General features: G+C 31.1%; 3 protein-coding genes across 5 annotated transcripts; 2 read left to right on the forward strand and 1 right to left on the reverse strand.

The window, feature by feature from the left end:
• Positions 1-11,771: 11,771 nt before the first annotated feature.
• Positions 11,772-13,185, forward strand: LOC124831012 (large ribosomal subunit protein P2B-like). The gene is made up of 4 exons (XM_047304896.2): positions 11,772-11,908; positions 12,019-12,108; positions 12,659-12,885; positions 12,979-13,185. Exons 2-4 carry the CDS (start codon positions 12,021-12,023, stop codon positions 13,003-13,005), a joined length of 342 nt encoding a protein of 113 aa, XP_047160852.1. The 5' UTR covers positions 11,772-11,908; positions 12,019-12,020; the 3' UTR covers positions 13,006-13,185.
• Positions 13,186-15,142: 1,957 nt separating this feature from the next.
• Positions 15,143-21,146, reverse strand: CYP71 (cyclophilin71). 2 transcript variants are annotated; one of them, XM_047304894.2, is made up of 13 exons: positions 20,875-21,146; positions 20,659-20,744; positions 20,268-20,356; positions 19,815-20,054; positions 19,578-19,699; positions 18,850-18,925; positions 18,606-18,713; positions 18,348-18,524; positions 17,969-18,186; positions 17,631-17,763; positions 16,991-17,214; positions 15,822-15,975; positions 15,143-15,587 (listed from the first exon to the last, which is right to left on the reverse strand). In XM_047304894.2, exons 1-13 carry the CDS (start codon positions 21,009-21,011, stop codon positions 15,504-15,506), a joined length of 1,848 nt encoding a protein of 615 aa, XP_047160850.1. In that variant the 5' UTR covers positions 21,012-21,146; the 3' UTR covers positions 15,143-15,503. The 2 variants fall into 2 exon arrangements, with proteins under 2 accessions (XP_047160850.1, XP_047160851.1); XM_047304895.2 differs by lacking the exon at positions 20,875-21,146 and having other exon boundaries at positions 19,815-20,062; positions 20,659-20,692.
• Positions 21,147-24,845: 3,699 nt separating this feature from the next.
• On the forward strand, positions 24,846-26,293 carry LOC124831013 (uncharacterized). Of its 2 annotated transcripts, XM_088093229.1 has the most exons (4): positions 24,846-25,038; positions 25,169-25,217; positions 25,776-25,932; positions 26,064-26,293. In XM_088093229.1, the coding sequence occupies exons 3-4, from the start codon at positions 25,777-25,779 to the stop codon at positions 26,109-26,111; spliced, it is 204 nt and encodes a 67-aa protein (XP_087949355.1). In that variant the 5' UTR covers positions 24,846-25,038; positions 25,169-25,217; position 25,776; the 3' UTR covers positions 26,112-26,293. The 2 variants fall into 2 exon arrangements, with proteins under 2 accessions (XP_087949355.1, XP_047160853.1); XM_047304897.2 differs by lacking the exon at positions 25,169-25,217 and having other exon boundaries at positions 24,850-25,038.

Consider the following 26,293-nt stretch of genomic DNA (forward strand, 5'->3'; position numbering starts at 1 on the left):
AGACTGCTTTTAGATCAAGATACGGGCATTACGAGTATGTAGTTATGCCATTCGGGGTAACTAATGCTCCAGCTTTGTTCATGGATTACATGAACAGAATCTTTCAACCCTTTTTAGATAAGTTTGTCGTAGTCTTTATAGATGACATACTTATTTATTCCAAAAGTCGAGAAGAACATGAGAGGCACCTAAGAATTGTGCTTGAGATCTTGAGAGAAAAGAAACTATATGCAAAGTTGTCAAAGTGTGAATTCTGGATACATGAGGTGCAATTCTTGGGACATGTTATATCAGCTCAAGGCATAGCAGTGGATCCAACCAAGGTGGAAGCAGTGTTACGGTGGGAGAGACCAAAGACTACGACGGAAATACGAAGCTTTGTGGGTTTAGCTGGATACTATAGAAAATTTATAGAAGGTTTTTCTAAAATAGTAGCGCCTTTAACACAGCTAACTCGCAAAGATCAACCGTTTGTTTGGACGGATAAGTGTGAGAAAAGCTTCCTGGAATTAAAGCACAGGTTGACAAGTGCACCAATATTGATTATCCCAAATCCAAGTAAGTCTTTTGAGATTTATTGTGATGCTTCACACCAGGGGTTAGGATGTGTGCTTATGCAAGAAAGGAAGGTGGTGGCTTATGCTTCAAGACAATTAAAGGTTCATGAGAAGAATTATCCTACTCATGATCTAGAATTGGCAGCAGTGGTATTTTCTCTGAAGATTTGGCGACACTATCTTTATGGTGTCCAATTTCAAGTATTCAGCGATCACAAAAGTTTGAAGTACCTATTTGACCAAAAAGAGCTAAATATGAGGCAAAGGCGGTGGATAGAGTTTTTAAAGGATTATGACTTCGAACTTTTGTACCATCCGGGAAAGGCGAATGTAGTAGCTGATGCTTTGAGTAGGAAGATGGTACATGTTTCTCATATGATGATCAAAGAATTGGAATTGGTGGAGAAATTCAGAGATCTGAAGCTACATATGGAATATGAAGTAGATTTCATTAGATGTAGTAATTTGACTATATCTAGCGACTTTCTAACTTTAATCAAAGAGAAACAATTGGTGGATCCTAACCTGAAAGAGATAGCAGAAATGATCAAAACAGAATCAACTAAAGAGTTTAGGTTAGGACCTGATGGAGTATTAAAATTTAGAAGAAGAATATGTGTACCAGACAATGCAGAAATAAAAAGATTAATCCTTGAAGAAGGACACAAGAGTCGTTTTAGCATGCATCCCGGCATGACTAAAATGTATCAAGATCTTAAGGAGTCCTTTTGGTGGCCAGGAATGAAGAAGGAAGTAGCACAGTTTGTAGCAGCTTGTTTGACTTGCCAAAAGGCAAAAGTGGAACACCAAAGGCCTGGAGGAATGCTACAACAATTAGACATACCAGAGTGGAAATGGGATAGCATTGCTATGGATTTTGTTACCCATTTACCACGAACAATGAAGGGTAATGATGCCATCTGGGTCATCATTGATCGATTGACAAAAAGTGCTCACTTCTTGGCAATAAATCTGAGAATGTCAATGACTAAGCTGGCACAATTGTACATAAAGGAAATAGTGAGATTGCACGGTATACCTTCTAGCATTGTGTCAGACAGAGACCCAAGATTTACTTCTAGATTCTGGCAAACCCTACAGGAAGCTATGGGCAGCAAATTACGAATGAGTTCCGCATATCATCCCCAAACTGATGGACAATCTGAAAGGACTATCCAGTCATTAGAAGATCTGTTAAGAACTTGTGTATTAGATCATCTTGGTAGTTGGGATGAAATACTTCCTCTTGTGGAATTTACCTATAACAACAGTTTCCAAGCAAGCATAGGTATGGCACCTTATGAGGCTCTGTACGGCCGACGATGTCAAACTCCGTTGTGCTGGTATCAAGATGGTGAATCAGTTTTAATAGGACCTGAGCTACTACAACAAACCACCAACAAAGTAAAATTGATACGGGAAAGAATGAAGGCTTCTCAGAGTAGACAAAAATCGTATGCAGATCAAAGGAGGAGACCGTTAGAGTTTGCGACTGGGGACCATGTTTTTCTGCGAGTAACTTCAACCACGGGTGTTGGAAGAGCACTTCGCTCCAGGAAACTTTCTCCTAAGTTCATTGGTCCATACCAAATTTTGAGACGAATTGGGCCAGTCGCTTACGAGATTGCGCTACCCCCTCAGTTGGCGAATCTTCATTCAGTTTTTCATGTCTCCCAACTAAGAAAGTATGTACCTGACCCTTCCCACATTATAGAAATAGAGGAGATTCAAATCCGAGAGGACCTCTCAGTAGAAGTACAACCTGTTTGTATAGAAGATACTAAAACAAAGGAACTTAGAGGAAAAACGATTAATTTAGTCAGGGTAGTTTGGGATAAAAGGACAGGTGACTCTACATGGGAATTAGAAGAAGATATGAAACAATTATACCCTCAACTATTTTCTTGAAGTATAGAATTTTCGGGGACGAAAATTTTTGTTGTTGGGGAGAATGTAAGATCCATGAAAAATAATTATAGTAAATTTTAGTATTTTATTAGTAATAATAATTTTAATGGATGGAAAAATGTAAATTTTGGATATAAAATTATAGTAATTTTAGAAGGAGAGGTTCAAATTTTTGGTAACTTATTTAGTAAATTTTTTTAAATTGAATAGTAAAAAGTAAATAGTAAATAGTAAAAAGTGAATAGTAAAAATAAATTTTCAGCATTTGGATTCCTTAGCATGGAAGAAAGTAGTAGGTAGAAATTAGGATCAGATTTGGTGAGAAAAGGATTGAAATATTATTTTTAAATAATATTAAAATAATAAATAATATTAAAATATTAATGAATAGTAAATTTTTTTTTACTATAAATAGCCATGGGAGGGAAGGGTATTTTGCACCAAGAGAAGAGAAATCAAGTGAGAGAAAGATAGAGAGAAATTTTTAGTTGCAAGAAGGGTAGAGGTTCTCAAAGGTTTCGGAGAAATAAATTCAGAGCAAGAGACGTCTGGAATAGAGGTAGGGGAGCTAACCTTTCTATGTTTTTATATTATGATTTAATAGTTCTATGCTTTTATATTATGATTTAGTATTGTTTTATTACTATTCATATATTGAAATTCTGCTGTGTGAATACTGTTAATGCTTACTGTATGTTAATCTATATTGAAATTCAGTGTTAATATTATATGCTGTTGTTTTGAATCTGTAAATAAGAAATTTGTTAAAAACTAGTTGAGGAACACTTTGGCTAAGGAAAGACTTGGTACTTAAGTTGTCCATTGTGACGCACCTCTCTTTCCTGGAAGTCTACTCGACAAGTTTTTAACTTAAATCCTATTGAACAGATTGAGTACTGTTAAATTATTATGCAATATATTGAGTTTGTGTGATTTATGCGATGATTGTATTTTATTATATTGCATTTGAATTTATGCATCTGAACATGTTATGAGTATTATGGGGAGATTTTGTAGGGGTATAATGTGAGTTGAGGAAAATGAGTATGGCATGAGTCTCGTGGAGAGATTCAGTAATATTATGGTATTTGTGTATATGTTGATGTTGAGGGTCCCGTAGTTGGAGGTTATCCTGATACTCTAATAATCATCTAGTCTCAAGTAGAGAGGGATGAATTATGTGGTGAGAGGAGCAGGAGGTCCTGGTCTATGTGCCGGTTTTGGACATAGTGAGGGGATTAACCTTGTGAATGGTATGAAGTATTTTGAAAGTGTATTTGTAAAAGAAGTAGAAGTCATTACAAGTGCATAACCTCCCGTGACCGCTCGTCAACGTATCATCCGGATGAGTGTTTATTGGGTATTGTGGTGTCTATTGGGTATTGTGAGACGAGTGTCTAATAGGAATTGTGGTATGAGGGTGTCGAACATAATTATTATATGATGTTTATATCAAGGTAATTATACATGTTTTATAAATGATTTGTTGCATGTTAGCTCACCCTACTTGTTTGTGTTTGTTTTGTTTGGGTATGTGCGATGATCGTATAATTCGTTATACGGGAGCAGATGAAGGAATGTCGTCTGATCCAGTGCCAATGAAGAGAGAGACAGAAGAATAAGTTAGAAGAATTCGAATTATATTTATGAGTTTATAGTTGAAATTTGAGTTTAAAACATGTGTAGACATATATTAACTATGAATTTATAAGTGTGAGATTACGGGATATTACCGTAAATGTAATGTTACAATATATAAATTATGAATTATCCAGTGTGAGATATTGGGATGTTACACTTTGAAATCAATCAACCTAATAAACCAATATTCTCACTTTGCATTAAAAAATACCAACATACCAAGGGTTAGGAAGGAAAGATGTGAACACACACGTGATCAGACGTTAGCCACATTAGCTGGTTTTTAACGTTGTTAGTTTTGGAGGACCAAAAATTAAAGTTTCCCTTAAGGAGGAAAACTAAAATGTACTACTTTGATAGATTCACTAAAAACAAATTTATTTGATAGTTTAGGGACTAAAATAATATTTAACCCTTCAAAATATAATCTTATATAACATTAAGCTAATGTGTTGGAAGAGTTTGTTTAGTTCTTTTTAAATACACATATGAGAGGTTTCATTTTATTTTTTTACTCTATCATTTTATTATTTATTTAAAATAAAATTGTAATATTTTCAAAATAAATTATTAGTGGTTAAAATAATATTGTTTTCAAATATAAATTTGTTACCGTAAATTTAAAATATAATTTATATGTTTAAAATAGATTAACATAATTTTTAATTACAACATAAATACGTTTATTTAAAAATATTTTATTTTATAAAATAAATTCCATAACGTGCATTGCTAAGCCTGGAGTACTAGCTATATATCACATTTATTCTTTATATCACTTATGTAGTTGTTTTGATCATAATGTATTTGCAAATATTAATTTCATTAAAAAATATTATCAGTATTTTATGTTTTGATATTTTTCTTTTTCATTTTTAAGTTTTGGAGATATTGTTTTGAATTCTCTCAAATTGAAAAAAAAAAGTGAAATAGTTAAGATTGGTCATTAAAAACGGATAAAAAACCACATGTGGGATGGATTTGTCCAATATTTGTTTGTCTATCTTAAAGTCTTTATTTGTTGAGTTGAACTTGTTTTATCTTTATTCTGCATTACAGGTTTGTCCTTAAAAAAAGTAATGAAAGAAAAACATGCCAAATAAATAAATATCAGATGTTAGTTACATAAAACCCTAACAAATACAATATCATATTTGAAGTAAAATTGTCTGACAGTGAACCACAATTTTTTTTTTTTATAAAATTTGATTGTACAAAATTTGATCGGATAAAATTTAATTGTGTAATTTTTATTTCTAAAATTATCTGTGATTTTGTCATGTCATAACGAGTAACGTGGTTGTTGAATTATACCTTGAAATATTTGTTTAATTTATTTGTTATTTAATATATGTATTGTTTAAAGAAGAAACCAAGATAACAATACTAAATGGAGACAAATCAAATAATAAGAGTTATGTTTTTATAGGTTCAACTTGATTGACAAAATGAAAAATAAAATTTATTAAAATTTAAAATATTTTTTTATGTCACTTTTGTTATATGATTCGTTATATCTAATCAAATTAATTTGGTTTTGATGTAATGACTTGAATCTTTCTTATTTATTATTTATCAAATAATTGTATATGTGGTTTTAAAATTTAACAAATATTATGGTGTGATCGATAGAAGTTATGGTTATAAGTATTGTGTTATATCTAAGTATAAAATTGATTTATTTCATTATTATTTTTTTATTATATGAAGATAGATTTTGTTGTGAAATTGAAAATGTGAGATTATTTATAAGGACTTAATAAGAAAGTATAAAATAGACATTAAAGGTAAGAAATTAGTTTTTTCAAGTCAAAATTCAAACACGTCAAAGTTTTGTTGAAAGAAAATATGTTTGGAAAAAAAGATTTTACAAAACATGGAAGAATTTGATATCTTGTTTTAGTGAAAGGTTAATAAATTAAACATAAGATTTTCTAGACATTTTTATTCAAATGGTTGTTTTTGAATCTTTATTTAATATTTGTTGTTAGTTCTTTATTCCACAATGCAATATATTACACTTTGAAAACATTGATGTGTTCAAAATTAAATGTGGGTTAATATAAAAGATAAGGAGATGATCACTACAAGTTATATATTATATTCATTCAAAATTAATGTTAGAATGAATGAATTGATTTTTCTTTTCAAACTCTCCAAAATTGAGAATAAACAGGATAAAAATTAATATAATATTAAAACAAATAATTGATTTTATAACATTGTAATTCGATTGATGTATCACTCTATCACTTATATATTTCTTTATTTGTGGATTATTTGTTTTAGAAATTAAATAGTTAAAGTAAAAAAAAAATACATAAATTTTAGAGTATGATTTTTATAAATATTTTAAATATATTTTAATTGATATCATGATATAAAGTAAGAACATATTTAATACTATGATAAAATTCTGTTTATTGGAAAACATATTATTAAAATTAATTTCTTAAGTAATAAATGGTTCAAAAGTTACTTTTTTTAAAAAAACAAGATAAACATATATTTAATCTTGATGGTATGGTAATATTAATATACTGAAAATTTTATGTATTTATGCTTACCCTATTAAGATGGGTGCATAAGATTTTTTCTTTGAAGAGTCAAAGGCATTCTCTGAATTGATTAGCTAAACTCCTTTTAATAACAAACACCAATTATTAATTAAAATTGCAGGGATGATTACAGTTATCCATTTACTTTCTTATTAATTTAATTATTTTTTTTATTTTTATAATTGTACAAATTTTATGTTTTAGTCCCTACACATAATTTTAATTGTACAATACTATTTTTATAGTTTAAATTTAAAGAGATTAACATAAATTAATCTTAGTTTATTTCAATTTCAATTACTTATATTCTTATATATTTTTTATTCATTGCAGCGATGGATACCAAATGTGGTATGTCATTTTCAAATGATATAATGGGATCGTGTGGAGACAAATAAGATTAGGATAATAACTTTAATTGTAGAATTGTCTTATGAACTTTTATTTTTTTTATATTTGAACATTTTAGTAATTGATGTAATTATTTTGTTATGGTGATTTATCAATGAAATAAAATATTTTTTTTACTGTCATGACTATTTTATATATTTTAAATTGTTTCATTATTGAATTTTTTATTGAATTGTGAAATTATAAATATAATTAGATAATAATAAATAATAAAATATTTAAATAACCGCAGTTAATAATATGTATTTTATTTAAAAGTTAATTATATTAATAACTTATAAATATAGTAATATAATGTGAATAAAAACATTCAATGCACAAATGTTTTCAGTGGGATTTGTTTATCAATAAAAGTACCATGTTACTCTTAATTATCATTATTTATTATTTAAAATGTCACTTTATAAAAAATATATAAAATAGTAGGTGTAGATAGCCTTAAACCCTTATATTATACTTTGTTATGATAAGGTTTATTACATTTTCAGAAATCAGTAGCGGTTAAAAAATACTGCAATATATAAAAATAATTATTATAACTTAGACTATTTTTTTTACTTATTATAAAACTTAATTTTAAGATTACTTCCATGTGAATATGTATGTTTTAAATACTATTAACTAACATATATATCCTAACTTTTATTTAGTTGTCTTTTAAAATTATATATATATTTATTTAATTTTATCTAAATCTCATTTTAAAAACATAAAATAATATTTTTTTGAATATTTATAGATATCTTTTAATATTGATGATTATAAAAAAATTTACAAATATTTTTTAAACCAACAAATAATAAGGCCGAGTAACGGAACATATTATATTTAGTGTGGGTTAAATATGTTTTTAGTCCCTAAACTATTGGTCATTTCTGGTTTTCGTCCCTCTTTCAAAGTAAGGTACAATTTGGTTCTCATTTTTTTCGAAACGTTCGTTTTAGTCCTCGGAATTTTGGTTTTAGTCCTCATTTGTTGCTAAATGAGGACCAAATTTTTAAGAAAAGAATGAAGACCAAATTGTACCTTACTTTGAAAGAGGGACGAAAACCAGAAACGACCAATAGTTTAGGGACTAAAAACATATTTAACCCTATTTAGTGTCAGTCGAATACGAGAAAAAATTATCCGTACTCAACCTTAGTCCTAATATCAATACAAAACCATATTAACTCTTATTGGTAAATAAATTTTAAATTATTTCATAAAAATATAAGAGTACAATAAATTGAAATATAAAGTGAGTTTTTAAAAGAAAAAATATTGTACCGCTATAGAGTTACAGAGTTGTCTAATAGCACATGCAAAATATCTACTATAACATTATGAATTATCTGGTTAGGAAAAAGAAACTGAAATGATCTTTTAAGTTATTTATGTATATATACATTAATATAATATTTGATTTAATATAATTTTTCTTGGTCTACTCACAACTTCTTCTTTTTTTTATATTTTGTAATTAAGAAATGATGTAAAGATAATGTAAAAGCTAACAACATCTTATGTGATTTATTAACCTCATAATTACATAGTACTATATGAATGAGATGTATAAAATTAACAAACACTTGAATAGAAAAATATTTTTCTTTTATTGTAACATCCAAGATCTCACATTTCAAAATTCATAATTTATATATTGTAATATTACAATAACATCCCTTGATCTCACACTTAAAAATTCATAGTTGATTTATTTCTATACATGTTTTAAACTCATATTTCAACTACAAAATTATAACTTGAGTTCTTCTACTTTATTCTTCTGTCTTTCTCTTTATTGGCACTGAGTCAGACGACATTCCTTCATTTGCTCCCGTATAACGAATTATACTATCATCGCACATACCCAAACACAAACACAAACAAGTAGGGTGAGTTAACATGCAACCAATCATTTATAAAACGTGCATATTTACTTTGATGCACTCAACAAACCTCATATAATAATTATGTCAGACACACTCATACCATCATACAATCGCATCATAGATACTCATCCATTACGTTGATACGCTCAATAGACACTCCTTCCACAATACCCAATAGACACTCATTCCACAATACTCAATGGACACCCATTCCATAATACCCAATAAACACTCATTTCCACGATACACCATAGACACTTATTCCAATGATATGTCGATTGAGACTGGATGATTATTAGAGTATCAGGATAACCTCCAACTCAGGACCCTCAACATCAACATATACACACATACCATGGCATTACAGAATCTCTCCGCGAGACTCATACCATGCTCACATTCCTCAACTCATATTATACCCTTACGAAATATCCCCATAATTAATACTCATACCATGTTCATATGTATAAATTCAAATCCAATATAATAAATTACAATCATCACAGAAATTATACAAAATGAATATATCACAAAATAAATTAACAATACTAAAATATCACCATAAATGGTCACCGGAGAAGAATCAAATGTTTGACGAATCAAACACACCATAAACGCCAGCACATATGACTAGTCACAACTTACTGGATTTGACCAGGGCTGCTCTATGATCAGGGATGTACCAACTCCGGTTTTTTAAGATTCTTCTATCCTACCATCACAATTATAATTCATAATTCCATATCTACCACAATAACATCAATTCAATAGAAATTTTCATTCCAACAAGATATATTGCACAATAATTTAACAGTACATAATCTGTTCAATAGGATTTAAGTTAAAAACTTGTCGAGTAGACTTCCAAGAAAGAGAGGTGCGTCACAATGGACAACTTAAGTACTAAGTCTTTCCTTAGCCAAAGTGTTTCTTAGCCAAAGTGTTCCTCAACTAGTTTTTAACAAATTTCTTATTTACAGATTCAAAACAAGAACATATAATATTAACACAGAAATTCAATATAGATAGATATACAGTAAGCATTAACAGTATTCACATAGAATTTCAAGGCATGAATAGTAATAAAACCATACTAAATCATAATATAAAATCTTAGAAAGGTTAGCTCCCTTACCTCTATTCCAGATTCTCTTGTTCCGAATTTGTTTTCCCGAAAACCCTCCAGAGCCTCTACTCTTCTTGCAACTAAAAATTTCTTCCTAACTCTTTATTCTCTTTGTGCAAAATAGTCTCCCCTCTCATGGCTATTTATAGTCCAAAATTTTTACTATTCATCCATTTTTTTAATATTATTTATTATTTTAATATTATTTTATTATATTAATATCTTAATCACCACTTACATAATGGATTCCTCAATAATGCCTTGAAATCTGAAGTGTTTTATCCACTATCAATATTTTAATTTTTTTTTTATTTTTTTAATTTTTTTTAATTTCTTTTTTAACAAAAAAGTAGAAAAGGGCTTGAACCCATGTTCTTGAAATCACCACAATTTTCTACCATTTAAGCTACCAAAATTTCTATATTTAACTTATTAATTATATTTTTCATTCACAAAGAAATTTATTACTACTAGTAATAAAATTGTTACAATTAAGGTAAATATTTTTCATGGATCTTACATTTATCATATTTTTAAAATATAATCTTATATATTATATTGATAATTATGTATTAGGAGATTTTATTTAGTTTTTTTAAAATACATATGTAAGGTTCTTTATTTGTTTTTCTTATCTTTCTTTTCAATCATTTTTTTATATTTAATTAAAATAAAAATGTAATATTTTGAAAATAAATTATTAATAGTTAAAACAATACTGTTTCAAAATATATTTTTTTATTATAAATATGAAACATAATTTATATGTTTAAAATATTTTAACATAGCTTTTAATTACAATATAAATGTATATTTAAATACATTTTATTTTAAAGTTTTAGTTTTCTAAAACAAATTCCATCATGTGCATTACTAAGCCTAGAATACTAGTTATATATCATTCAATTTTTCTATATATAGTTTTAGTAGTTGTTTCAATTAAAATCGTTTTTTCAAATATTAAATTTGTTAACCAAATCCTTTTTATCAGTATTTTATGTTTATTTTAAATAAAATAAAAATAGAAACTTATTTTGCTAAAGTTAAAGGTAAAAAAATATAAAACATGGGATTATAAAATAAAAAATTATATATTGAAACCTAAACTAAAGAATTAAAATAATAAATTTAGTTATGCTTCTAGTTACTATGGACTAATTTTACTTTTGCTTCTTGTATTTTTTTTATTTCATTCCTTACAAAAAATAATGTAATTGATTTCAATTTTCATAGAATTTTTATATTTTAAAATTTCTTTTCCCTAATTTTAATTCTTTAAAATCTAACATTAATACCTTTGGCATGTGAAGTTTTGTAGATGGAAAAAAATTGCTTTAGAATTTATTTATTTTTTAAGTATGAGATGTTTAAATTACACCTCAAGCCATGAATATTATAGAGATAGTATACAAAATTTCAGTCAGTTTCTTGAGAAATAAAACAGAAAATCTGTTACAAAAAGGATAGAATCACTAATTTTATAGGACTTGAAAACATATTTATGTAGCATAAAAAAATAGAGAAATAACTAAACAATGAAAAATTTAAATATTAGAGAGAACAATAATAAAATTTATTTTTGTAGAATAATGTTTTATTTTTATTTTTTTACATAAAATTTCTTTACAGTCTTTTATCCATTGAAGAAGATGAAGAAAAAAAAATTAGAAGTTTACTTAATTGTTAATAGGGACATAATGGGAAATAAGAAAGATGGAACCTAAAGAGCTGAAAACCCTAGTTATATATTAGGTCTCTGGTCTGAGCTTTTGCGCCTCTCGTATGCTCAAACCCTAATCCCAAACTCAGGAGGAAATCAGAGTAATTCAGAAAGTGGGTTTTCCTTCTTTCGCACCTAATTTAATTTTGCACGTGTTGTGTTGTGTTACGTTGTCGATCTGTGTCACTAACAAATGTAATGTGTTGTGTGATTTTGAATTCAGATATGAAGGTTGTGGGTGCTTATTTGCTTGCAGTTTTGGGAGGGAACCCAACTCCTTCTGCAAGTGATATCAAAAATATCCTTGGCGCAGGTATTTCCTCAATCTTAATATTATTTTCTTTTTGCTTTTTCACTATTTTTCACAATTTTTCATTTGCCTTAGTTTTATGTTTTATTTTCATCTACGACAGTGTTTCTTGTTAATATTATTGCTTGTTTAATTGTCGTTATTGGGATTGATTTTTTTTGGATGGTTGAATCCAGTACCTTATTGTAGTTTTTTCTCTTTCTCGCTAGATTTCTGAAGTGGATTTGTATGTAACAAATTTCTTTATTCAATTCTAGAATGTTGCTAAAGGGTTTTTCTCTTTCGATTGTAAGGTTTGAGTTTTTTGGTTTGTAGAACTAATTATCAGAATACTGAAATCATACTATGAAGATGCAATGTCTCAATATTTGTGATGAATAGTAGAATGTTGAGGGAAGATTTTTTTTTTTTTTTTAATTTGAAGTTTAGCTTGGTTTGGCTTGTAGAATTAACAACCAGAAAATGACTATGAGAATTTGATATTTTGTTGAATGTTTGGTTAATCTATATGGTTTGGCAATACTGATTCTGAATATTCTTTCCAATGTTTTAGTTGGAGCTGAAGCTGAGGATGAGTTGATTAACTTGCTCTTGGCTGAAGTTAAGGGCAAAGACTTCAATGAGCTACTCGCCAGCGGAAGGGAAAAGATGTCTGCTGTGTCTGGCGGTGGTGCTGCGGTGGCTGTTGCTGCTGCACCAGCTGCTGGAGGTGGTGGTGCTGCACCTGCCGCAGAAGCAAAGGAAGAAAAGAAAGTCGAAGAGAAGGAGGAGTCGGATGATGTAAGTTTCAAACTTATGTCACAAATTTCGTTTGTTGGATAAATTATAATTCTCTCTGCTGATGAATGTATTTTTACCTTCTTTGATTCGCAGGATATGGGTTTCAGTTTGTTCGACTAAAAGGTCTGAGGTGTTTTTATGTCTTACATTTTCTGTTCCATTTAGTATTTTAGCTCAATCCCAAGGTTTTGTTACTCGAGTTACATATTGTTTTTAGGTTTTTGAGATTTGCCTTTTCACATTGGAGACAATGTAATGTTATCAAACTGTCTGATATAATTTAGTAACGTTTGGATTTAATTTGTTTGATCGGTTATTAAGGTGAGCATTATCTTGTTTCTTCATATATTTATTTAAACTTTTTAAAACGATAATAATCTGAAAATATAATAATTTTTTTTCTATTTTATGGTGTACCATTTCTATAATCCGATGAAAATCTGAAGTTACTGATGAATATCTTAGGTAAAATCACTTGTTTACACCTTAAAATCGTGTTTTCAATGAGTATTCGTTGATCACGCTCTTGGGTTATCTTGTTTACCCAAATTTAGTCATTTGAATGATCTATTGAAATGGATTAACAGGGTACTCCCCTTTGTCCTCATGTCTACTAGTTCCTTTTGTTCATCAATCTTGGTGATATAATGATCAAATATTCATTCTTTTCATTAACCAATGAAAGGATGGTTTCTGTTCCCCCTTTAACCATGTTTTTCCATATTTAACTATTTGCACTTTGGTATCATTCTTCTCAAAAGAAGTTACCTAGAAATTTTTGTATCTGGTTACAAATTATAATTGCGTTTTTAACTTGATTTTCATGGAGTCCCCGAGAAATGTAAAACAATAAGATTTCGTTAATTAAATTATATTTATTCAAATTGATAATTAAAATTTAAAATAACTCGGGGCTACCGGAATTAATTTTTGAAGTTAATATGAAATTTTATAATAGAATCGTATTTTTATGAAGATTTATTTAACTCTTTTCCTGGAAATGTTTAAGAAGTTTGCTTTATCCAGAAGCTCTGTTATATCTGTAATAGTCCCTGCTCTAGACATGGTATTACCAGATAGAAACATTCTGTAAGTTCTTCCATTCATATTGGATTATAGTATATTTCGTTGTCTGTACTTGAGCACGTTTACAGTAGCCTCTACATATACCTTTTTTATTGTTGCGATTTTCATTATCATCGGTCACTGGTTAACCATTATTTTAGGTCCTGATTACTGTCTGCTTTTAAGTTTTAACATCATTGTTTAAAACTAAAATCAACTTGAATTGAATATATCATTATTTGACAATCAAATTAAAACTGGCCATTTTAAAAGTAAGTTTCAATTGATAGGACGGAATATCTCAACTTCAAATTATTGTAATACAAGGGAAGAAGTGAGAATATGCCAACTATCTTGGCGACCCAAAGTAAGACAATTTGATTTTATTATTATTATTGTTATTATTTCACCGACACAATAAACTATTTTGAACTGAGTCTATAGCATTTACTCCGTAAAAACTATAATTTTTCTAAAGCTAAACATTTAGTGTCATTTTATGGCTCTCAACAGATACGCAACTATCACTTAGGAACTTTATTTTTTTATTTTATTTTATACTTAGGTTATTGGTATTGGTATTGTACATTTAGGGATTTTTTAGGCATAAAAAATAGTTCTTAAGCCATAGATTCATTTAAAAAAATTCAACCTAAATTGAACTCTTAATTTTGGTTCAACTTGTCTAGTCGTCAAAACATAATTTTAGCTCATAAAATATACGCTAAATTTTGTGTACATGTCTTTTTCATATTCTTAAATACGATACTTTTTTGTTACACAATCGTAAATAAACTAAATGATAATTTCAATAGATGACTAATGATGCGTTCTTTTTTTAACTAGAAAAATGTACCCTCTTTAAAATCTATTACGAAATAGAAAAGATTGATAACATTGTTCTACTTTCTATTCAAATATCACCAAGTTTTTGTGCTTTCAATAACAACTTCAATTATTAAAAATCATCATGCACGCAGCATAACTGATCACACTAAAATGTCGCAAATAACAATTTCTTGTTATTATAGGTTTTAGCTTTAAAAATAATTACTATAGGTTTTAGATACACCACAGGTGCGCCAGAGCCCTCCGGATTGGTGCAGACTGCTTTTAACAAATTGCAGGTCAAATTAAGATGGATGGAACAGTGGTGTCCATGCTTATGAGAGTTAAATTATTAGCCTGGAAATATCAAAGGGTAAAACAATTTATACCACACTTAAAAACAGTTTTAATAAGGTATTCTATCAGAAAAAATTACATGTCAAGTGATTCCTTTGACGTGCAAAGCACATTATAATGGCAGAGCAGAACACGGAAGACAGCATCAGTTAGCTTGAGCCATTAGTCACATAAAGGAAGATGGAACCTGTGACGGAAGTGTAAGCATGAAAAACAACACCCATCCTGTTAAATAATTGCCTCAGTTCGTAGGAAACCTATGAAACTAAAGGAAGAAGCTTCAAGTCATCCATTTAAAACTTCTTCAGGCAAGTATCACCGGTAAATTTATGACTGATGGCTGCAGCGGCAAAACAAACCAAAGACCTTCAAGACTTCGGTACAGTGACATTTAGAATTTTAACATCTTGATATGGTTTGTCTGTCTTGTCTGTCTTCACTTTCTCTATGGCCTGCCAACATTAGATATTCTCAATAGGACTTTAATCAACAAGACCCAAAACATTTTAACATAATACATTATAGAAGAAAACCTATAAGAGCAACATTTATCAAAATTTTCATATTAGAGAAAAGGAAACTGAGAAGGACTGATTTCAAAATGCCCACACTACAAATTTGGAAAGTATTTGCCGAGTGATTTTGAATAACATGATTCTCCTAAGCAAAAATAGAAGGCAATTTACCTGTACAACATCCATTCCCTTTGCAACTCTACCAAATACAGTGTGCTTGTTGTCCAACCATGGAGTAGCCACTGTGGTGATAAAGAACTGAGAGCCATTTGTATTAGGGCCAGCATTTGCCATAGAAACTGTGAACGGTCTATCATGCCTCAAACTGTATGAGAGAAAAAAATTATTACTCTAAAGTTCCATCTGAATAAAAACCATACCACAGGAAGTTTCCACTTGGCATTAGCATATTCCCCAAACTAAGAAGCACCACTTTGAACTGTGTCCACATGCCCAATGTGGTCCAGTAAAATGGACACAACACGCTAAAATGGACTCAGCCCACTCCCAGACGTGTGAAATTTACTTCTTTTTTTTCAAAACACACAATTCGTCTTCCTCCTTAATGTTTAGCCATTTGAAAAATACCATCCAACCAGCTACCGTCTGCCATCAAACTATCACACATTGAACCAGTCACTATCTGACTTTGAACCACCACCTCTACCTTCCTACGTTATCTTTGCATATGCAAACATATATCAATGAACCAACCGCCATCAAACCATCCAACAAGCCACCGTTTCCTATTGTTGAACCACTGCACCGTCTTCGTCAAGAAATGTCCCCATGTTTGTGTAATACCTCTTATGATATAAATTCGATTAATGTGTTCCTTTTACGATTCAATTTTGATTAATGTTTTGCTTGAGTTAATCTGCTTAAAATGATTAAATTTTCATGCTGCTGGTTAAAGATGAATTTTACAATTCTTAGGAATTTGATATTTATGAAATTCTTTGTATGACCCTTTAGAAGTACCGTATTGGTTCTTCCCCATGGTGGTTTAGGAGTTTCATAGTTTTTCTGGATTTTTCTTTACAACAATGGTTTCTCAAATTCCTTCAAGTTTTTTCATTATCAAATAAGATGTCTTAGTACTTTCGTTGAGACTAATAATCATACGACTGTAAACATCTTATTGTGATATTTGATCACACATACATGTATATCGTGTCCCTATGTCCTACAATTTTTAATGTAGTCATATATCCATGTGCGCGTGTACTATCTGTCTCCAGTCTATGCTTCAAAACTCCCAAATAATCATCAGCTTGGAGTCTGAAATTGCGATGATATTTCTAGCATATGATAGTATGTTTAAAAACAAACAAAATTACCTTTTATGAAATTCATCCTCAAATTCTCTCCCCCAAATAGATTGCCCACCAGTGCCATCTCCCAGAGGATCTCCTGTTTGAATCATGAAGCCTTTGATGACCCTATGAAAAATAAGATTGTCATAATACCCATTTCGGCAGTGTGTTGTGAAATTCTCCACAGTTTTTGGACATTCCTCAGGGTATAATTTCATGTGAATATCACCCATTGTGGTGTGTAGAATCTGCAAAAAAGAAAAATTTGTATTGTAAAGCTACTTTTGGGGAACAGAGAGATAACCCTGTGATTGTAAAAGAAAAATATATAAGAAACCAACTCATATGTAAGGATCAAGAGGGAATATGTTTTAGGATATCGTTCTGTTCTGCTGAACAAGGACAAGCACTTAGAAGAGATGACTATTTTGTTTCAATATGCTTTCCTCCACAATATGGAAGGTTACACCATCATATTAAGAGCTATTCAAGGCTCCAACCATTATGGTACAGGGCAATAGAAAAACTTAGGATAAGAATTAATCATTACATTAACATTAAGACTTGAAGATCCAAACCCCTTCAGTAACATAAGAAAGTTAAGCTTTTGGAATATAAGTGTCAATTCTCAACCTACTTTTAAAGGCAAACAAAGATAACTCACCACATTCTCAGGAAGTGACGTTGTAACTGACTTTCCAATGTCTGAAACTGCCAAAAGTTCATCAGCAGGAGGTTTTTCATTGAACACATCTCTTCCTTTAGTTGCATCTTCAGGCTCCTCCGGCTCTCTTCGACTGATACATGATAGATTTCACAACTTAGATATCGTGACTTTCGTTTTCATGAGATACTACTAATGATGACATTCTTTAAAAAGATGTACCAAGGTAAAAAACACAACCAACAAAATATCTGTATATGATATTATCAAATAGCAAAACTATACCCCTTTGGATTTCATAACAGAGGTAAAATGGTCAGTAGAGTGTACAATCTTACCTGAATAAATATATTCTGTGCTTTTTAAAGGCACAACACAGGAGAGTGGGATCTGTCAAAGGCTCCTTACTCTCATTAACATTTGCAGCTGCCGAAGGAATCTTTCTTACTCTTTTGCTACTCCGATCACCTTGATATAAAGCTATTCTTAAGAACCTATCATTATTCTCCACCTTTCCAAGTATTCGACTAACTTTATTGGTGTGCAGATTAACAATCTACAAACATATGGAAGATGTAAACAAATAAGGGAAAAGGAGTACCATCTAGCCACCTCATGTATTAGCAAACAATGAAGGAAAAGAAAACAGAAAGGTGGTATTACAGAAGGAATTGGAGTGATTGTTTGTAAAACTTGAGCAAGGAAAAAAAATCTTACTTTTATCCCAAGCAAGGTTGCATATATAAGAAAATTGGAACTTTCATCAAAGACTGCATTTGGAAGTGGTGCACTTTCTGTTTTTTCTATTTCCTTCTCAACAGCCATTCTTCGACCAAAATCAATAGCTTCCAACCGATATAATGGAGCATCACTTCTTTGGAGATCTTGAGCAACCTTTAATAAAGCAATTCATTTACCATATTATTATGTCCACAAATGACAAAAGAGAGGGAGAAATCATGATAAAACTGTTACCTCTAAAGATTCATCATAAACTCGCCTTAATTTACCCGTTCTGAACCAAAACACACGGATCCTTCGATCAGGTGATGTAATGGAAAATTGTTTACCATCTGGACTTACCTAAAAAAGATGCAATATGGTCAATAAAAACCATCGAAGTTAAACACCAGATATCTAGCTTTCAAAAGACACCCAAATAACATAATGTGGAATTATCAACTGTGAGTTCAGAAATATGTTCATATAATTGAAGTACCTCGATAGCTGAAACAGAAGTCTTGCATTTAGCAATTTCAAAGAGGTCAGTATCACTTTTCAGTTTAAAATTGACCCTACAACAACCCGAGGAAACCATTAAAGAGCATAAGTAACTGCACAAATTCCAACATCAAAACTTGTGTAATTGAGAATTTCCAGAACTAGTATTCACTATATAGTAGAATAATAAATACTAGTAGAATCACAAAATGACAATGTATGATAACCACAAAATGTTCGAAATATTGGCACTTCCATGGGATTGCGGATTACAATAACGATTCATTTTGTATAGGCTAGGCTTGTAAGCAACTTATTGGTGGACAAATTAAAAACCCTTAGATCATTGGCTAAGTGGTCGACAATGGTGCCAAGAGGAGGATATAAACCATTAGCCAGAAGTTAAGAAAAAATGCCACCTATGAACAGAATAGCAAATGTTATTGCCCGACAGGATTTCAGTGAAAGATCCTATGGTGGAAATTTTGAAACTAATAAGAATGATCTTATTGAATATGCAGTAGTCTTTTTTAAGGATGCCTAAATCTATTAATAGTTTATGAGATAATCCTAATCATATTATTGACTATTACAGCTGGTGTTTAGAATAACTCATTGAGAAAAAGTTAAAGTGCAGCTTCAGAATTCACAGGTTTTAATATGATGATATTCATTTATAAAAATGGACAGAGGCAGAATTACAATAAGAAAAAAGTAAGCACATACTCATCCTCTGGGAATTGAAGTGTCACAGGACTCCAATATTCAATTATCCCCTTTTCATCTGCTGAAATTACGGAATCATACACGGCGTTGTACTTCATAACTTTAATAGGACCCATATGTATCTGAAAAAAGGAGGGAATGTGACAGATATTTAATAAGATGATGCAAAATATCACCAAAAAAATTGTAATTCTTTTCGAAGAATAACTTATATTAAAGTTAGTTTAGAATTGGAACCTCTTTGGAGACAATGGGATCATTTGAACCAGCTCGTGCATCATATATGTGCACAAAAGATGAGTTCCTATCACTAATAGCAAGTCTGGCTTTGACATCCCCTTGTTTGTAAACCCATTCAACAGCACCAGGAGTATATGGCAAGCGAATCATGACCATCATGTCATAGTTTACTACATCGTATATTTTTACAGAGCGGTCATCTGATATTGTGCAGCAGAGCAGACCATCAATACTAACCTGCATAGCTGAAATAAGTCATGGTTGATGACAAGCATAACGAGACTCTGAAAATATAAATACATAATACAACAAGAAAATAATCGCAATAATACTTTCTATGCCCAACAAAATCATACTATACAATATCTGACAAGTCAGGCAAGAATACATTAATTTAACAAATTATATAAAATTTATAGCAAAAGTGTCGCGGGAGGTTAACAAACTTACAGCTAGACCTTCAATTGGACCAAGATGAGATCTGAAGTGTTTGGCAAACTCAATACCAATAGACTTTTTCTTCCAAAACTTCAAATGCCCTGACAACAAGAAGTACGCCACAATGTCATTCCAGACATATAAACTATTCCAAAGATTAAGCTAATTCAAATAAGACCTATATGCTATCATAAGTGTATCGTTTCACCTGATCGATGCTTCCATAGTTACACGGCACCGATAATTTTACAAAAAAAATAAATAACAAACAGCGACAAAAGTACTGGTAAGGTTACAACTAATAGGATCACTCTATTCAAATGAGTAGCTTCAAATTTTCAGCATGCTACTTATAACTGGCAAAAAAGAAAAAAAATTAATCATAAATTCAAATTCGGAATACCATCGGAACTTCCAGTGATGAAAAAATCCGCAGCTGAAACAGCAACATGCGTAACCACGTCACGGTGCATGTAACTTTTCTCATACCTGCATCGAGAACAACAATAAGAAACTGAAGGAATCCATAACATTCACGAGATTTTCACTTTTGGAGTTGCGCAATTTCTCGATTGAAGAAACCCTAATTCAAAACTACGATATTGGCGCGGAAACTGACATGTTGGCGGAGGGTAAAGCGTTGAGGTAGGCCTGCTCGAACTGAAGGGGTCGCTTGGGCCGAGCCCGAGGGGCCGGGCCCGGGCCTATCATCGGTTCCTCTTCTCCAGCGTTGGCACCATTCTCGTGTTCTTCCATCTTCAAAAGCAGCACTTCGATTTAATTGAATGAGGAAGAACAACAAAGCTTAGTAACTTTCTCTAAATGTAGTAATTTCAAAGTGAGGGAGCGAAATCTTGTTCTGAAGAGTTGAAACACTAGAGAAAGAGTGAAAAAAGACCGAAGCAATCTAAACCCTAAAACGGTACGTCGTTTAATTCTAACGGATAACCTACGTTGGGTTGGGGTGTTTTCTTTCTGCACCACCAAAAAACTCTTGGACACCGCCTACTTCTTAATAGCTACCCCAATCAATATAATGTAATTTATGTATTCATAGGTGTATGAAAATTAAATATTTTATTGTAATTACGGGTTTATGTTTATCCGGTTGATAAAAAATATTTTATCATACAGGTGTATGAAAATTAAACTTATAAATTAAACAGACTATAACTTTGAAATTGAGAAGAGAATTATAGAACTAATATGTGTAGACAAAAACGCAAAATTTCCTTTAATATTAATATTATAAAATCAAAATTTTGTTTATTAGGAGAATCTCAAAGCTCACAAGTATTTATTTTATGTTAAAGAAAAAAAGCATATTACAGGTATCATTAATATGTTAAAAAACGAATTATTTTTAAAAAACAACTCATTTTCTGAATGTTTTTAATGCATTTTTTTCTCAAACAACCCATTTGATTTAGAAATTAGTTGCCAAACTAAGCCATTTACTTTATATTAAATATAATGCTATATGTTTTAAATTAATAGGATCGGACAAACTTTCACGGTTGCTAAGTGATATTCTCGAAGGCCATATTTTATCTTTATATTATATTCACCAAAACATGATAACACACTGTAGTTCTTAACTAAAAAATTATGTAATTTATTTATGATTATGAAATAAAATTTAAATTAATAATAAAAAGTAATTGCGCAAAAGAAATCAAGAAAAATATTTTTTATTTGACAAATTTTCATTTTAAAATGTCAATAATATTATACTCATTATTTATAAAAAACAATTTGATATAATAAAATCACAATATATTAAATTAATTTGAATTTTATATTAAATTAAAAGTGAAATAAACTAGATTAATTTAATTGTTATAATTAGTTTGAGTAAACTTTTTAATAAAAAACTTGAGTCAACCAAACATGTTTACTAACACCTAAATGTTACTCTTGGTTTCAAACACATTTGAATAAGGTTGTCACACTATTTGTGAAGATCTGAAAAATTGTGTTTTTAATTGCTTTATTGTTGGTATGGTGTTTTGACTTGGAAAGATGTAGTTGCATGTGTTGAATCTTGGGACAATGGAACTGGAGTGTGATGTTTGTATACTGTGTGAGTGTATTTAATTTCTGTAATTACTATGTTGAAGTGCCTTGGGGTAAGAGGTTTGTTGTAACATTGAATAAGTGGGAGACTTGTTCTATCAGGATTTTAGTTCATTTGGAGAGTAAGTGAGATAGTGATTTTGGGCATTGGAGGTCTAGAGTGCAATTGGGCTATTTGGGTAGCTCATATATGTCAATTTTGACTTGCTAGGAATAAAACTAGACTAGAACATGTTAAAAATGGTAGAATTAGATTTGGGCCCCTAGGTTGAGAGATTTTCAGTTTTCAAGTATAAATCAATGCATAAACACTTTAAAAAGATGTTATAAAGGGTTAGAATCAGTTAGACATGTTTAATTCAACATATACTCGAATTGGATGTCTTAGAAGTTGGCCAAGAGGCCTAGAAATGGTAAGGGCTGGTGTGAGTGTGTGATTCTGCAGAATTTGTGTTCTGCAGATGATGTAGAGTCGCTATGTGAGCTGTCTCGCATAGCGAGACCCTATAGAGGGTGCTCACTGTATGGGTAATTCGCTGTGCGAGCTGGTGCGTTGTGCGAATGACCAGAGGGTACTGCTCTTTGTTTGTGGATTCGCCTGGCGAATCCTGTCGCTATGCGACTGGTGGTGGTTTAGAACCACTGCCTATTTAATTCGAAAGGCGAAGTGAGACGCATAGCGAGAGCTTTAAGGGGGTTGGTCTCTGTCTAGGCTCTCGCATAGCGACCTGGGTGTGTTATGCGAGAGGTTGAAAGTCTGATGCATGTTGTGAGATAATTCGCATGGCGAATTAAGGGGTGCGCTGTGCGAGACTATCCTATCTCGCCTTGCGAATAGGGTGCGCTGTGCGAACCCTTTGAGTCCTGTCTTCTCTTTTGCTCTCTTTTTGGTTGAATCAAGTGTGTGGAATGTTTGAAATGCATAGTATGATGTGGTAATGTGATTATATTGGAAGTATGCGAGTGTATGAGGCACGTTTGGTGATTGAAAGTATGTGATTTTAAAAGTATGGTTGATAGACGTAATTCCATGGATCTCTAAGGAGGTACATGGTGGTGCCCTATAGTATTGGACGTAATTCCATGATCTTCAAGGAGAAGATTCATGGCGGTGCCCTTAGTGTATAAAATGATTTGCATGGTAGCTCAGTCTTGGGGGTTATCCTGAAACTACAATGGTCGATCATTCTCAAGTGGAGAGGATTGAATCATGTGGTGAGTAGTAGCAGGAGGTCCTAGTCTTGGGTGCTTCCAGTATGGCCCAAGGTGAGTGATAACAGACTAAGCTCGTGAGTGTGGTAGGGTGAAACCCATTGGCAATGGCTTTGCAAAGCAGTAGAGGCCACCACGAGTGCATAACCCGCCATAGCTCGACAATCATTCTAAGTTCGGACGAGTCAAGTTTAAGTGCAACAAGTCAGGTGTGTGCAGTGTAGTGTATCCGTCTTTACTTGCATGTTGCAGGTGACTGCTATAACATGATTTTTATATCTAGCTCACCCTTGCTTCTGTGTTTGTATGTTGCTTGGGTATGATTTTCTTTTTCAATGATCATCCACTTGGATGTGAGCAAAGATGGATGAGGTGCCTCTAGAGCAGGCTTTGGAGGACGACGGGGCTGCTGCTTAGTTTCATTAGGACTTTAAGTGATTCCTTATCTGTTGAAATACTTTATTTACGTTTAAGTTTTAAATTATGACTCATTTTGTGATCACTGTAAGCTTAGCAACTTTATTTACAGTCTACTCTAACTATTCTCTTTTATATAAATATAAACTTACTATGTTATATGCTTCTATATAATTTGGGATCTTACACTATTAGACTTTATAATAAGTCATGATCTTTAAAATGTTCGGAATCTCTTTCTCACCCTTATTCTAAAAGATTATCTGATAAAATATTTAAGAATTTGTTTTACATATGTTTTTTTAATTTTTATATTCTTTCATTTTATTCAATCATATACGTGATATTTATAATTTAGTCAAATTTCAAATATTGGTGACTTAAACTTAACTGAAGTTTCAAATAAAGATTATCTACAGATTAATGTTATGTTGGAATTTTTAATACATTAATTAATTAATTTTTATCATTTTAATGTGAATTTGTCTAATGATGTGAATATGACTCATAAATTTATCTAATGAACGACTCATTTAATATTTTATCATTCTCATTTAATGAATTTCAAATATTATTATTCATAAATAATCAAATTCAATGAATATTACAGAAACTAAATCAAGAAAAAGGAGATATTAAAAAATCCAATAGAAAAAACGTAAGAGAAGGTTAATCCATCCACAAAATTATAACAAAAACCCTGTTTTGAAGTTTCCAATCATTTTTTTATACTTTACAAGTAGTGTACTGCGCTAAGATAGCAAAATATTTAAGCACGTGTATAAAAAATAAACAAAAAAAGTTCAATTGAATAATTAATACTAAATAAGAAAATAATAATCTAAAAATTGAAAAATAGTGTTTCAAAATACTGTGAGTGACAAAAACCAAAGAACGTTAGAAAAAAAGAAAAAAAGATTGGGCCATCATGGCATGGAAGTGAAATACCAGAACATTCTAGGAAGAACCGAGAGCATCCGCTTATGATATTGGGACATTTCAATTAAGCGTTTCAAATATTATCAATTGAAAAAACCTGCAATAATTTCCTCTGTTACGCTAACACCCTTTCTTCAAAGTAAGCATCCCAATCCTTTTCTTTCGATTTTTCTGTTTAGGTTTTTAGCACTTTCAGCTCCTTTTGATTTTCATTCATTTTTGCTGTTCTTTATCTCTTGATTTCTTTACAATTTTTCTCCTCTTAATAGCGCGTGTTTCGACGGGTCCAGCGTTTTAAAATCAGTGTCAGAAAATTCGGTAAATGTTATGTTAGCTGCTCTATTTGGTGTAATTTAATGACCTGTGAAGTTACAGAGTGTTATGGTACTTGCATAGAACAGAGCAGCCAGCTAAGAATTAGTTACTTGTACTGAAGGGCAGACGCGTGTGAACTACAGTTGTCTGCATCTTACTTCATTGGATGCTAGATGACAACATCTGATAGATGGACAGCCACAAGGAACATCATGAATTACGGAAGTGTCAATTTTGTTGATGTCTTTAATGTTTGAAGATTAGGATGTATTGTTTTGTTGTGAACTTGTGACAAAAGCACTGCGTTGAACCTGGGCAATCAGGGTTCATTGTTGAATCAACTTGTAAGAGAGCCCCTCGGAGGTGTTTGTCAAATTGTTTCAGACAGATTTGGTGGTTATTTTGTAGATACCTTCATAGTTGCATGTATATGGTTTTCTAACACAATATCTTATATCTTGTTATGATTTTGTTTATGCTAGATTTATTAGGTGATATTTTTGCTTTGGGAAAATTAGTGAATTGAATAACCTTTTTTGTTGGTCCCCCACAAACTTGAAGGATGTCAGAACCGCCATTTAGACCACGAGAGAAACTTATTGAGAAGCAAAAGCATTTCCAGAGTGTCCATAAGCACACGTATTTGAAAGGACCATATGACAAGATTACCTCTGTTGCAATACCACTCGCATTGGCAGCATCTTCATTGTATCTGATTGTAAGTTTGTTTGTTATCACTTTTCAGAAATCTTCATATAATCTGTATTGACTTTGCAGATTGAATATTTCAATAACATTCAATGAGTCTCCTCTTATTTCTGGTGACATTGTTTTGCACTTTTTTATCAGGGAAGAGGGATCTACAACATGTCACATGGAATAGGGAAGAAAGAATGACTTACACTTTCTGATTGATTTCTGTGCTCATATGTTTGATGCCTTGATAAATTTCTGTAATTTTCAGACTTTGATCACCAAAGGAAGTTCAAAACTTGGAATGAATAGTGTTCTCTATTTGGTTGATGTAACGATGTAATGGTGATTCAGTACTTGTGTGTAATAACTGGATGTTCATGTTC

This window comes from Vigna umbellata, chromosome 6 (assembly GCF_029865625.1).
Source record: "Vigna umbellata cultivar VRB3 chromosome 6, Vumbellata_1.0, whole genome shotgun sequence".
Taxonomy (NCBI): Eukaryota; Viridiplantae; Streptophyta; class Magnoliopsida; order Fabales; family Fabaceae; genus Vigna; species Vigna umbellata.